This window comes from Macrotis lagotis, chromosome 4 (genome assembly GCF_037893015.1).
Source record: "Macrotis lagotis isolate mMagLag1 chromosome 4, bilby.v1.9.chrom.fasta, whole genome shotgun sequence".
NCBI lineage: Eukaryota > Metazoa > Chordata > Mammalia > Peramelemorphia > Peramelidae > Macrotis > Macrotis lagotis.
This window is the reverse complement of record NC_133661.1, coordinates 181,240,728-181,253,943: the sequence shown is the minus strand read 5'-3', so window position 1 is coordinate 181,253,943 and position 13,216 is coordinate 181,240,728. Positions and strand designations below refer to the sequence as shown.

At 45.5% G+C, this 13,216-nt stretch overlaps 2 protein-coding genes across 6 annotated transcripts in view; one reads left to right on the top strand and one right to left on the bottom strand.

Moving 5' to 3' along the window:
* GMPR2 (guanosine monophosphate reductase 2) overlaps positions 1 to 7,782 on the top strand; it is a 32,477-nt gene extending 24,695 nt beyond the window's left edge. For 3 of the 4 annotated variants that reach the window (XM_074234795.1, XM_074234796.1, XM_074234797.1), the window contains 9 exons: positions 457 to 570; positions 830 to 949; positions 3,420 to 3,503; positions 3,861 to 4,034; positions 5,548 to 5,629; positions 5,744 to 5,850; positions 6,071 to 6,113; positions 6,863 to 7,022; positions 7,379 to 7,782. In XM_074234795.1, coding sequence (XP_074090896.1) covers positions 457 to 570; positions 830 to 949; positions 3,420 to 3,503; positions 3,861 to 4,034; positions 5,548 to 5,629; positions 5,744 to 5,850; positions 6,071 to 6,113; positions 6,863 to 7,022; positions 7,379 to 7,637 — 1,143 coding nt within the window. In that variant the 3' untranslated portion in view covers positions 7,638 to 7,782. Of the gene's footprint in view, positions 1 to 184; positions 238 to 456; positions 571 to 829; positions 950 to 3,419; positions 3,504 to 3,860; positions 4,035 to 5,547; positions 5,630 to 5,743; positions 5,851 to 6,070; positions 6,114 to 6,862; positions 7,023 to 7,378 lie in introns of all 4 variants that reach the window. The other variant, XM_074234798.1, reaches the window with a different exon arrangement.
* TINF2 (TERF1 interacting nuclear factor 2) lies at positions 959 to 11,370 on the bottom strand. Of its 2 annotated transcripts, XM_074234794.1 has the most exons (10): positions 11,028 to 11,370; positions 10,825 to 10,926; positions 10,586 to 10,684; positions 10,397 to 10,504; positions 10,203 to 10,302; positions 9,559 to 10,033; positions 9,381 to 9,448; positions 9,156 to 9,247; positions 6,467 to 6,549; positions 959 to 3,992 (listed from the first exon to the last, which is right to left on the bottom strand). In XM_074234794.1, exons 1-9 carry the CDS (start codon positions 11,208 to 11,210, stop codon positions 6,487 to 6,489), a joined length of 1,290 nt encoding a protein of 429 aa, XP_074090895.1. In that variant the 5' UTR covers positions 11,211 to 11,370; the 3' UTR covers positions 959 to 3,992; positions 6,467 to 6,486. The 2 variants fall into 2 exon arrangements, with proteins under 2 accessions (XP_074090895.1, XP_074090894.1); XM_074234793.1 differs by lacking the exons at positions 959 to 3,992; positions 6,467 to 6,549 and adding an exon at positions 8,676 to 9,019.
* Between the last annotated feature and the right edge of the window lie 1,846 nt (positions 11,371 to 13,216).

The following is a 13,216-nucleotide window of genomic DNA, read 5'->3' as shown; positions in this document are numbered from 1 at the left end:
TTTTTCTGTCGCCGTTTGAAGATTGCAGGGAATAGGGATGGATAATGTGGGAGAGGGGCACTCCCATCTCCTTCCTCAGTAAATACTGTAGTATACACGTCCCTGAAGGGACAAAGTGTAAGGTCAGAGGTTACTCGTGCGCCAGGCCTATGAAGTGATTCTTTCTGTACCTTTTTTTTTTTAGGTTTTTTGCAAGGCAGATGGGGTTAAGTGGCTTGCCCAAGGCCACACAGCTAGGTAATTATTGTCTGAGGCCGGATTTGAACCCAGGTACTCCTGTCTCCAAAGCCAGTGCTTTATCCACTGTGCCACCTAGCCACACGCTTTCTATACTTTTGAGAGTTGTAATGTCACCGGCTTTCCAAGCAAAGCTGTGGAACAGAGATTGAAGGTGTTATAGCTCACCACACCAGGCCACCTGCTCACACATACAATCGCCTCCCTTCTGACCTTCAGGTACTTGTTTACACGGAAGATCCCACCATGCCTCACATAGAAAATGATGTGAAGCTGGACTTCAAGGATGTCCTGCTGAGACCCAAGCGAAGCACCCTTAAGTCCCGCAGTGAGGTGAGGCTGGGACCACTCCATTATTCTACCTTGAAAAGCAGTTTAGCCTAGTGGAAGTGTTGGTTGTGGAATTTGAAATGAACAAATTCAAATGCAAGTAATCTGATCTTTTTTCATATCATATCATACACACACACACACACACACACACACACACAACACCTGTCAGGATTTAAAGTTGTACATTTTAAAGCACTATTACTTTGAAGCTACTATTACCAACTGTTATTCCCCTCAACCCCCTCCCCACACTGTGCAGGTGGATCTCACAAGGTCCTTCGTATTCCGGAATTCAAAGCAGATGTACACAGGGATCCCCATCATTGCTGCCAATATGGATACAGTGGGCACCTTTGAGATGGCCAAGGTGCTTTGTAAGGTAGGTGGCCACACATTCCCTTCCTTAGGTGGTATCCAATGACCCCAGCTATCTCCAGAATTTCCCTCTCCATGGGCAGTCAGCCCTGTCTTTGGACAAGAGTAAACAGAGATGCACATTTGACATCTTTAAAAGAGTTTTTAATTGTTTTAGCACCAACTTTATCTCTTAACTCACCCACAAAATATAGTTTACCTTTTCTCCTACCCCAGTATACATACAATCATGCCACAAATAGAACTGCTTTTAATGTCATTTCACAATAACACTGATTAACATTATGACCATATCCCACTGTAAGGTCACAAAAATGCTTTTGTACGTTGATTCCTCCAGTCATTTATAAGATTGCCCTTATGGAACTAACTCTCCTTTGTTTTCATTAGAACAATTAATAACAGTGTATCCTTCTGTGAAAAAAGTGTGCCCTCTACCTTTGCCATTTCCAAGGTCTTCTCCTCTTTTCTTGGACATGTCATAATTACTGAATCATAACTCAGAAGTAAATACAGTGAGACTTCCCAAACAACTTCTTAACTAAAACAGTATTAAGCCTTGAGTATTGGGACTGGTCTTAGTTTTTGAATTGTATCCAAAACAACATTTTTTTTTTTTTGTATAGCAGTATGTTATTGAAGTCCTATTTGAAGATGTTGCTGCTGACAATCAAATATAGCTGGAAGATAGATGAGTGAACCTTTCCACCCTGGGCCTATACTCTATTCCACTGGTTAGTGGCTGTCTCCATCAAATGGATGTCTGTTGGCATGCTATTTTATTGCTATAATCCATCCTCTGTGGCCTGATTACTGTCACTTTCTGAAAAAAACACAGCAATGCTGTGCTTAAGATTCTATGCTCAGTGTCCTCAAGGAGAGTGGCCTTCAACTCAGGAGTTAGAAATATGTGGGTTTAAGTTCCACCCCTGACCGTGGGCAAACTACAGGACACAATTAGTTTTTCCTTATCCCCAACTCTAAGACTGTATGAGGCAGAGCAGCTGGTCCCTATCTGCACTGGTAAAGGGAGTTTCCCCACCAGGAGTTCCCTGTCTCTGGTGCCTCCAACTGGTTATTCAGTAAATGTGTGGAAGTTGTGCTGTTATCCATTTTTCATATATACCCTGCTCTAGTGTGCCATGTCCAGCACAGCTGGTTGGTGATGAGCATGATTTCAGTGCTAATGAATTGACTGCATTGTCAGATGGTGTCTAGGATGACTTTTAGGTGATTCTGAGGAGTTTGAGAGAAATCAGATAAGACAGTGTGCTATTTACAAGTCTTACAGGTATAAAATAACAAAGATTGGACACATTTAGTAGCTGTACTGTAAATAAACCTTTTAGTCTGATGCAGTATTCTGACAACATTTCCTAAAGGGAATCTTCTTTTCCTGAATCCTGGTTTCTTGGTCTGCCAGCATATTATACGGGATTATGATGCTGAGTAAAATACATTGCCAGCTTTTAGTTTATTTCTACTTAAGATCTCTAACTATCTTAACTAAGCGATAGGCTTTGTTGGTGCAGACTAGTACTGACCTCTTCAAACATTTTGCCTTAATATTGTACTAACTTTGTCAACTGCCTTTTCTTGCATGTTCATATGTATGAACTTTTAAGTCATGGGTCACAACTGCTGGAAGCCTTTTTTCAAGAATTTGGAATATTTTCAGTTTTTGGACTAGGGAACAAGGGATTTGGCTTTGAAGATTCATCATTTTGTTCTTGAACCTGAATGTACATATATAATCAATAAAATACTTAACCATCCTTGGACAGTTTACCAGGAAACAAAAAAACTGCCCTTTTTTTTCCAGTGGTAACAGAATCAATGCCCTATTGGCTCTAGTACTAGGGACCATTTTATCAGATAGTACCTTAAGGGTATGAGACAATTTCTTTGGGCTGCTAGAATAACTGATATGCTGCCATTCACTCAACACAAAGATACAGGGGAAAACATGTTAATTTAGCAATATTGGCCTTATAAAATAGCAAGGTACCTAAACTCTTATAGCAAATACCTCATCTCAACCATTCTAGTTGATGCCTGCAAATTCAAGAGCCCAGCATCTTCACTGTTCATCTTTTATGGCCTGTGCCAGGACAAGTTCACATGGTACTCCCGAGGTCCCTGCCAGTCTCAAAGGAGGAAGGACAGTCTCTTGGTCCTGCCTGCATATCTGCTGCCTGTTAAATTGCACCAACTGCTCATTATCATATTAATTCCCTATCAGCATTGAAGCAGGATCAGAGGATCAAAGTAGATGCCACCAGATGTGATCCTAAGCAGGCAGATAGGAAATTACAAGAATATTTGTTTATAATCTTTGGTGAAAGGTCTATGCTAAGACATAGATTTGGATTATTAACTGCAACTTCTAGCCCAGTTACTTCTCCACAACCTAAAAAAAAAAAAGAGTAATTGCATAAAGACCTAAGTTTAAAATCACCTTTGCTTCTCCTTAGTTCTCTCTGTTCACGGCCATCCACAAACACTACAGCCTTGAGCAATGGAAGGAGTTTGCTAGCCAGAATCCTGATTGTCTAGAGGTAATGTGGAACTCTCTCTCCTGTTCTACCCCAATCCCCCAGTCATGTAAAGAATTATCTTTATCTTCTTTCAACTCTGATCCTTCCTTCTGGTCAATTATCCATGTTTTCCATCCATCAAATCAGAGATTTTTTTTTGTCTGTCCTTTGATAATCTGGTGTTAGCTATGGACCCTCTTCTCCAAATAGTTTGTTGCTTTCAATTGCAAATGAAGGAAATGCTATTTCAATTAAAGGTTAGTAAGAATAAACTGTAATTTTTTCCACAAGAGCACAGAACCTTCAAAATCCCTTGTGGGGATCTGTAGAACCCTTAGGAATCTCTGCTTTATATACTGATGCCGATTTCTTCTTCAGCATCTGGCTGCCAGCTCAGGAACAGGCCCTTCAGACTTTGAACGACTAGAACAAATCCTTGAAGCGATTCCCCAGGTGAAATACATCTGCCTGGACGTGGCCAATGGCTACTCAGAGCATTTTGTTGAATTCCTGAAAGATGTTAGAAAACACTTCCCCCATCACACTATCATGGTATGTTCTTGTATACAAAGTATACACCTTGGCATATTTCTGGCTTGCTTTCACCTTATCCTTCCTTTTCCTCTTAGAGATCTACAGAATTTAGAACTAGGGAAACCACAAAGATTATCTAGTCAAAACCTTTCACAAATGAGAAAACTGAGGCACAAAGGAACTAAATGCCCTGCCACAGATTCTCCTGCATTAAGGATTTTCTGCCTTCCAACTTCATCTACCCCATCTTATACTACTGTATCTAAATCTGTACTTTGGTGTTCCATACAGCATTCTGATTTTGGAGCCACTCTGTATTTTTTGGTTGATTCAGCCTATCTAATATTCAGCCCCTTGAGAAGTTCCTGGCCTAAAACCAGAAGTAGCACTTTGCAAACCCTTGGTGAAACATAAGTCTGCTCAATGAGACTCAAGTGTGCCATGGATACATAAAAGAAGGTGGATGGGACATGTGATAGTTTATTTTTTGTTGTTGGTTTTGGGGTTTTTTTGGCAAGGCAGTGGGGTTAAGTGATTTGCCCAAGGTCACACAGCTAGGCAATTATTAAGTGTCTGAGGCCGAATTTGAATTTAGGTCTTGACTCCAGGGCTGGTGCTCTATCCACTGCACCACCTAGCTGCCCTGTGATAATTCACTCTTTCACACTGATTTTCTTTTTACAGACAGTATACTATGTACAAGAGAATTCTGTAGGTTGAGTGACTTCATGTTGCATTATCCCATAACAGAGATGGAGTCAAGTTAGGGAAGAGTTGTGTCCAGGGTGGCTAGGTGGCACTGTGGATAAAGCACTGGCCCTGGAGTCAGGAGTACCTGGGTTCAAATCCAGTCTCAAACACTTAATAATTACCTAGCTGTATGGCTTTGGGCAAGCTACTTAAGCCCATTTGCCTTGCAAAAACCTAAAAAAAAAAGTTGTGTCCACTGAGGTAGCTATATACTCAACTCCAAAAGTTGGTCCTAGAAAGGGACTCCCAACTTCTTGGACAGTCCATTTTCCTTCTCACTGAATTGTATTCCAAATCATACCACATCTTCCAGCTGATTGTGGCACAGAGGCCAATGGGTAGGCAGTTCACTGAAGTGGATTCTAGGCTTTAACCCTAGTGTAGTGGTACCACACCAGTTACCAAGACTAGTTAATGCATATGAACCAGAACATGTTTAAACTGATATAGGTATTGATATGGCAAGAATAGAAAAGAGGGTGGTGAAGTGGATAGAGTACTGGCCCTAGAGTCAGGAAGACTTGAGTTCAAATTCAGCCTCAGATACATAATACTTAGCTGTGTGACCTTGGGTTAGTCACTTAACCCTACTACCTTGCCCAAAAAAAAAAAGGATACTGGGAAATGCCTGTATCCTTAAAGACCTTTCATTGCTAAACTGGGACAATGTTGCCTTAAGCACAATCAAGAATGCCTTTTAGCTTTTCCCCTAGAATATCCTGATTCACCATGCAAAATAGTTTACCCTTTCAAACCTTAAGCCTTGTTCTCTGCCCTATAGGCTGGGAATGTGGTGACGGGAGAGATGGTGGAAGAGCTGATCCTGTCTGGCGCGGACATTATCAAAGTAGGAATTGGACCAGGTAAGTTCTGGTCTCATACTGTCAATAATTCAAAAACCAACCCCTCCCACCAATCTTCCTGTGATTTTAGGCACCCATGAAACACCTGAGTCTTCTCCCCATTCTCGTCTATAGGCTCTGTGTGTACCACACGCAAGAAAACTGGGGTGGGCTACCCACAGCTCAGTGCTGTGATGGAGTGTGCTGATGCTGCCCATGGCCTTAAAGGCCACATCATTTCTGTAAGTTATAGGAGGGGGGGAATGAAGAACCAAAACACATTTTCTTGTATAAGGGAATAAATGTCAAAGAAGTTGTAGAGTATTAAGATGAGACCTCAGCTCCTTCCCAACTTAATAGTTGTATGGAAATTTAATAGTTGTATCAAAAAAGAGGATAGGGAAAGATCAGGGCCTAGACTCTCCTGAGCTACCATCTTCTCACTAGAGCTCCTCCCCACAGGATGGAGGCTGCAGTTGTCCTGGAGATGTGGCTAAGGCTTTTGGTAAGTAGTTGGACTGGGGCAGTAAAACAAGGACTGCTTCATGATAATATGTATTTTTGAGGCTCTAGGTTAGACCCAGAGAGGTTGTGGGAAGCAGTTCAATTAAATATATTCCATTTAGATCCTGCTGAGTCTTCTTTCTGGTAAGAACCAAGGCTCTCCCACCCTTGCAAATGCTTGTGTAATTAGTGCTGGTAAACTGGGGAAGTAGCAAGAGGAAGGTAAAGAGAGCATTTGATTTGCAATTAAGATTTAGGTTCCTATCCCAGTTCTGTTACTTACTACACTGTGACCTTGGGAAGGCTGGTCAACTTCTCTATTTCCTCTACTGGAAAAGGAAGGAATTGGATTACCTTTAAGGATCCTTCCAGCTCTAAAATCCTATGATCTGACAAGGTTCCAACAGCCCTGAAGTGAGGGAGCAGTTAACTGGAATCTGAGAAAAAAAAAAGTGTTCAGAAGGTAGAAGCAACAGGAGGGGTTTTTGGCTTCTAAGTCAGACTGGAAACCATTGTGTCATTTCCAAATCTTGGGGTAAGCATAGGAGTAATATCAAGAGGCCATGGAGTAATAATCAAAGGATTTGTAGCCTTTCTCAAGCCTTTAGAGATTCTGGTTTTTGTCAAAGAGTCTTAACTATATTGAGGCCTGAGCAAAATTTAGTTGTTCAATGGGAATCACTCCTATAGAACATAGATGCCTGAACTAGGATATAGATGTCCTTTTTTGTCTTTCCCCAATGCTGACAGGAGCAGGTGCTGACTTTGTGATGTTGGGTGGCATGCTGGCTGGTCACACTGAATCAGGTGGTGAACTAATTAAGAGGAATGGCAAGAAATACAAGCTTTTCTATGGCATGAGTTCTGAGGCAGCAATGAAGAAGTATGCTGGTGGTGTTGCTGAGTACAGGTGTGACTGCAGATATTGTCGGTATATTCAACATCAGGCATTAGATGGCAGAATGGCTCTTTAGGACACAAATGAGAGGTGGACACTGGCCTTGAAGTCAGGAAGACCTGAGTTCACATCTGGCTCCAGAAACTTGACATTTACTAGTTGTGTGACCTAGGCAAGTCACTTAACCCCAATTGCCCTGCCCCCCCCCAAAAGACAACTGAGAGGGAAAGGAAAAAAAGGAATATCAGTTTAAAAGAAGGGTTGGTGCATGTATGGGAGCAAAGTGGGAAACAGGTCTATTGTTGAGTGATTAAGCAAGAGTGCTGGGTTCAAAGGAGTAGAAGTTGTAACAAACTCCTCTGTTCCAGGGCTTCAGAAGGAAAAACAGTAGAGGTGCCCTTCAAAGGTGAGGTGGAACATACCATCCGAGACATTCTGGGAGGAATCCGCTCCACATGCACTTATGTTGGGGCAGCCAAACTAAAGGAGCTCAGCCGACGTACTACTTTCATTCGGGTCACCCAGCAGGTGAACCCTATCTTCAGTGATGAGAGCCAAGGCAACACTTCTTTGGGTGAGCAACACTGCCTGGCAACAGCACCAGTATCCAAAGCAGAGATGGTGTGAGGAACCCTAGTGCATTTCAGCCACCAAGGATTATCTGGATCAATGATTTTTTGTTTTTTTGGTCCCGAGGGCCTTATAAGGCCTTCATGCTTCACTATTCATGTAAAAAAGCTCAAGCCAGTGGGCCTGATAGATACTGGGGGAGGGAGGGAGGGAGGGAAAGCAAGATCAAGAGAGAACTCAGAGCCCAGGCTAAATCATTCACATAGTAGTACTTTGCTTATTATTTGATTCTCATTGTTTAGTTATCATATTTCATTAAAGTCTGGCGCTTGGCAAAAAAGAACTGAGAAGCACTATGTACAAACCAAAATTACCTTTAGGGATCACATATCTCTACAAGAATTTTGGAACTCTGGGCCCCTTTTAAAAGGCAGAGACTCCCCCAGAGTCAAAGAGATATGGAAAGGTATTATTGCTTAAGACAGGGAAAGTTAGATTATTCCAGAAGACATTGGAACATTTGCTCAATTAATTGGGCTACACATTTTCAGCGTGGACAGGAACCTGGTAGAGTGAATGAGTGCACTTGGAGTTTTAAGTGGGACCAGAAATTCAAGGCTAACTCTGGTCTTTCCTGATGTCTTTGAGCAAACTATTTAACCTTCCTGGGCTTCAGTTTCCTCATCTGTAAAACCAAGGAAGTTAAACCAACATTATCTTTTAGGTGGTGTCTATATTTTGACTCTTATTGTCTTACACATTCCATAGTCCTGGCTCCATTTCATTCTTGTGATGAGAGTGACATTAACATTAGTATTACATTAGATTATTTAGGATGGCATGAGAATTTACAAAAGTATACATCTAGTTCTTTGACCTGCAAATGAGAGTCATTTGTATAGTGGGATCCAAGATTCAAAGTCAACTTCTCTGGGATTGCCTCTTCTAGGCTTCTCAGCTACTTTGGGCCCAGAGCCTAAGGAAAGGAATCAAGGGATCCTATTCCTGGATCAGTTGAAAGGAACTTGAATTTGGGACACTGTATAGAGACCATCTGGCACCTTTAGCCTGCCTTACCTCATAGCCAAGACAACATTACAGAAGATTCAAGATTTAATCACTGTCTGTTACAAAAAACAAAACAAGGAAGGCATGATAATGCGATAAAGTAAGCCCAATCCTGTGTTCCAAAGTAAAGGGACCTGGCCCCCAGCGTAAGCCAAATCTGCTTAGTCCATTTTCCAATTCTTACTACAGGTTGGTGAGATTCCACCATAGTCACATCAAAGAGAGCTTAGCCACTGGGTCTTAATGGGATCAGTCTGGCCACAGGAAGGGGCCTGGGAAAGTACAGAACTTTGTTCAAGAGGGGAGAGGTATTCGAAGAAGGTGGGGATCAGGGTGCCAAACTTCGTCTTCTGATAACTTTCAAGAAACTTCTGCAGAGAGGGGATTATGGAGGTCTGGTCATCCTCAGTGGTTACAGCATCACACAGATACTATCAGCATGCTATCTCTCTCTCTTTTGAGGGACCTGACCCTTCCCTCCCAAGCTCCCAGTCCCTTCCCACTCACCTTCCCTCCCCTCTGGCCATTCCCTTCATCATCAGAGTCCAGAACCAAGTCCCCTATGGTAACCACAGAGCTGCACAGAGGTGGGGAATACACTGTAGGAGGGAAACCAAAATCAAACCTGTTCCTGAGGTAAACAGTTCTTTGGCATTCCTTGAGATTCTAGATTGCTCTCAGGAATGAGGCATTTCCTTTCCCAACCCCCAACACAAAGTAGGGAATACCTACCTGGCTCCCTGGCCCCAACAGCAGGTAATGGCAGCCTCGAGGGCTCCAGGGAGTAATCCAGGCAGTTCCTGGGGTAAAGGGGTATAAAGGGAAAAAAAAACACAGGGTGAGATGGAAAATGGGTGAGCATGGGAGAGGAACAATCTAGTGTGGGAGGAAACAGTGCTTCCTAACTCACTCCTTTTGTTCTGAGGAGGGCTCATCATAAGTCCAATTTCCCTGTTCCTGAGCCCTCCTTTGGAGGGAGTGAGCTGAATTTCTGTGTTTTCCATGAGGGATGGACCTTGTGCTCAGGTTATCTGCTGGTTCTGCCATGGACTTCCCACGTTCTTCATTGTTTCCGTGCATAATTTCATCCTGAGCTGGTAGGCACATACTCCGGAATGGGAAGAGCATGACAGTGGGCCGGTCCTTATGACCACCCCTGGAAGATGTATAATTTGTCTGGATTTGCCGGTGACCCAGAGGCGCCAGGTTGAAGTCCCGACCAGTGAGGGCTTCTGGGGATCTCCTCAAATCCTGCCCCTGGGGAAAGGGAGTGCTGGGTTTAGTTGTGGGAATAGGATCCTGGAATACTTGTTCCAGCTGGGGAGAAGATGGAGGACTCTGCTCATGGGGTTCTGCCCCCCTCAATGAAGTAAAAGCTGGGGATTCTGAAAGAGAAAAGTAAGATTCTTACGCAGGGCAATTCATGAAAAACTATCACACAGTTTCTGTACACTTTAAGCCAACTCTTTATCTGGGCCATATGAACTTTTCCCCAAAATTCATCTTTCCCCAAATATTGTCTTTCTGGGATACTGCCCTAGTAAGCATCAGTACCTTGAATTAGCCACCCTAAGTCCATGCAATACTGAGTCAGGGCAAGGGGAAGAGGGACCGAGGTTTCAGATTGCATTCCTCCTCTTAAAATTTCCTTAAGCTGAAAGAAAAGAATAAGGATAGAAGCATTAAGATAACCTTAAGTCCCAGAATCTACGCTTTGTCCTCCCTTTTCGTCCTCCAAAATAAAATACCTCTTGCAACTGTAGCACAGGGAGTATCTTCTCCAACTGGCACAGGTATTCAAATAATAACTTCTCCAAGGCAAGGAGGAAGGGTTCCCCATATTCTTGTTCTAGTTCCTAAGAGAAGGAACAAGTCTGACAAAGGTTAAAAAGAATGATGCCTGTCCAGTTAACTTCGGGCAAAGCCCACCTCCTCACCTGCAGCTGATCCTCCAAGTCTTCGGGATCCTCTGCCAGCTGTCTCACTCGTTGGCAGAAGGCCTCCTGCGCCTCCTCAATCTTCCCATCCCGCCCGGCCTGTTGGGTTTAAGGGGTGTAGCGATCAACCGAGGTGCAGGCGGGGGAGCTGGGGGGCTGGGAGGGGCCCTTTGGGGGCAATGGCTTGAATCGCGTGGGGAACAGATGACTTCACGACCAGGCCCGGGGGGCTGACCCACCTTGGAGCGGCACTCGGGCGGCCCGGACTCCGGGAAGTGATGGTTCAGGGCATCCAGCACCAGAGCCCAGGGCTGGCCCTCCAGGATCATCTCCACGACCACCTGCGGGGGAGACACCATCCTGTGCCAAGCCCCCCTTATTCCCACTCGCGGCCCTCCGCCCCACAGGCGTCTTCCCGGCCCCGGGGCGCCCCGCCGGGTACCTTGGCCCGCAGCCCCAAGCAGAGCCGCGCGTGGTGCCGGGAGTGCACCAGCTCGGGCGCGGCGGCCTTCAGGGCTCCGAGGAGCTCCAGCACCCGGGGGTAGTGCGCCCACAGGCGCCTGCGCAGCACCCACCAGGCGGCGGCCGCGGCCAGGCGCAGCGAGGCGGCCCCCGCGGCGGCCATGCCCGAGGCCGCGCTCCCGCGCTCCCGCGCCGCCCCGCCCCCCACCGAGCGCGCCGGCCAGCTTCGGGGCGCCAGGCCGGGGGGGGGGGGGGCGGGGGTGTGACTCCGGGGCACGGGAGTCCCGCCGCCTCCGAGCGCCCAGGCGGAGCAGAGGCGCCGCCGCCCCCGGCCCCGCGCGTCACTTCCGACTCTGCCGCCAGTTCCGCCGGGCGGGAAAACCAAGCCAATGGGCTTCCCGGGAGCGCGGCCGCGGCGGCCTTCCTGCGGGCGCCCCCCAGCGGCCGCGGGGGGCCCGGCCCGGCTCTGCCCAAGGAGGACTTCGGGATCGCGGGGGACGCTCGCGCATGCGCCTCGAGCCGGGCTCGCTGCGTGGACGTTTCCTCGCCCCCCCGGTTCCCACTGCGCTCCCCCGCTCCAGCGGCGAATGCCTCCAGGTCAGGGGAGCGTCACCTTTTCTTTTCTTTTTTGTCTTGGACATCCTTACCAGCCTACGGATGCCTTCTCAAAATGTTTTTAAATAATGCAAGAAAATGCTACATTTCTACATTTCAACTTGGAGATTAATCAGAATGAAGGCAATTGATCAAATATTTTCCACTCAAAGACTGAAATTGATATTTTCCGCCCACAACGAAATCATCCCAGGTTAACAGCTTTGACTTAGATCTATGTTTTCATAGAATGTCTGAACCGAGGGGAGGAACTTTAAAGATGCTTTGGGGCAGCTAGATGGCATCAGGAGGATGAGAGTTCCAGTCCAGCCTCAGACACTTGCCACTTTCTAGCTGTGTGACCCTGGGGCAAGTCACTTCACCCTGATTGCCTCACATCCAGGACCATCTCCAGCCTTCCCGAGTTACATCTGCCCACCGGACCCAGATGGCTCCGGAGGAGAAATGTGCTTGTCATGGCATCACCTCCCCGATGTCATGGCCTTCTTCAAGAAAGAAAGACAAACACCAACGTGAAAGAAAACCGTTATCTCCTGAGACTGCTCATTTAGGGGGCAACTCAAGTTGTTGGTATTTTTTCCCTCCTTAAAACTTTGTTCTGCAACTCCCTTCCCTTCATTGCCCCTATTATGCCCTCTGGAAATCAACAGAACAAATCTACCCACTCTGTTACATGCCCGTCTTTCAATAATTCAAGAGTTATTTCATCTGCTAAGGTTGCTCACCCACCTCTGTACACACACTGGCTTATCAATGTTCTTCCTAAAATGTAGCAATGATTGGTCTCACTCTTCAAAATTATCATCTTTACTGAACTAACTCTTCATTACTGCTTTCTCTTTTGTTCTCTCACCTGTACCTTCTTTTCTAGTGTCATAGCCACACCCCTAGAGTTGAGGCAGGTTTTCATCCAATTTAATGAACTTATTTTCAAGTTATCATGAAAATGTGATACTGGCTACCAACTGGGACCCTTGGGTAGTTCTTTTTTTCTTAGACTTTTTTCAAGGCAATGGGTTTAAGTGGCTTGCCCAAGGCCACACAGGTAATTATGAAGTGTCTGAGGCCGGATTTGAACTCCGGCAGGTGGTCTGTGTACTGCCACCTAGCCGCCCTGGGTAGCTTCTCTTGAGTGCTGTCTTCTCTAGACCTATAGACATCTTGTAATATTTATTCAGGTGTGATAGTTGAAATGACCAGCAGGTGGTGTGCTACTTTAACTATTAGCTCAGGTCTGTTTGTCCTTGGTTCTGGAAGAAGACCATGACAAAAGGGAGGTGAGCCGTTAACAAAGGCATGAATTGTATTTGAATTGAGGGTTTGATGTACTAAGTCACTCTCTCCTCCAGAGCCGTCCGGGTCTAGTGGCTGGAGATGATCCTGGATGTGAGGCAATCAGGGTGAAGTGACTTGCCCAAGTTCACACAGCTAGTAAATGTCAAGTGTCTGAGGTTGGATTTGAACTCAGGTTTTTCTGATTCCAGGGTCAGTCCTTCATCCACTGCACCACACAGCTGCCATCAGGCCTTGTTAGTTATTTGAACCTCTTAACTG

Bases quoted from the DNA above. Each gene is read 5' to 3' on its own strand.
- TINF2 (XM_074234793.1), bottom strand. From the start codon at position 11,210: ATGGCCGCCGCGGGGGCCGCCTCGCTGCGCCTGGCCGCGGCCGCCGCC. The intron at 10,685-10,824 runs GTGGGTCAGCCC...TAAACCCAACAG, and splicing joins CGCCCGAGTGCCGCTCCAAG to GCCGGGCGGGATGGGAAGAT. The intron at 9,020-9,155 runs GTGAGTGGGAAG...CCCTCTCTGCAG, and splicing joins ATGGCCAGAGGGGAGGGAAG to AAGTTTCTTGAAAGTTATCA.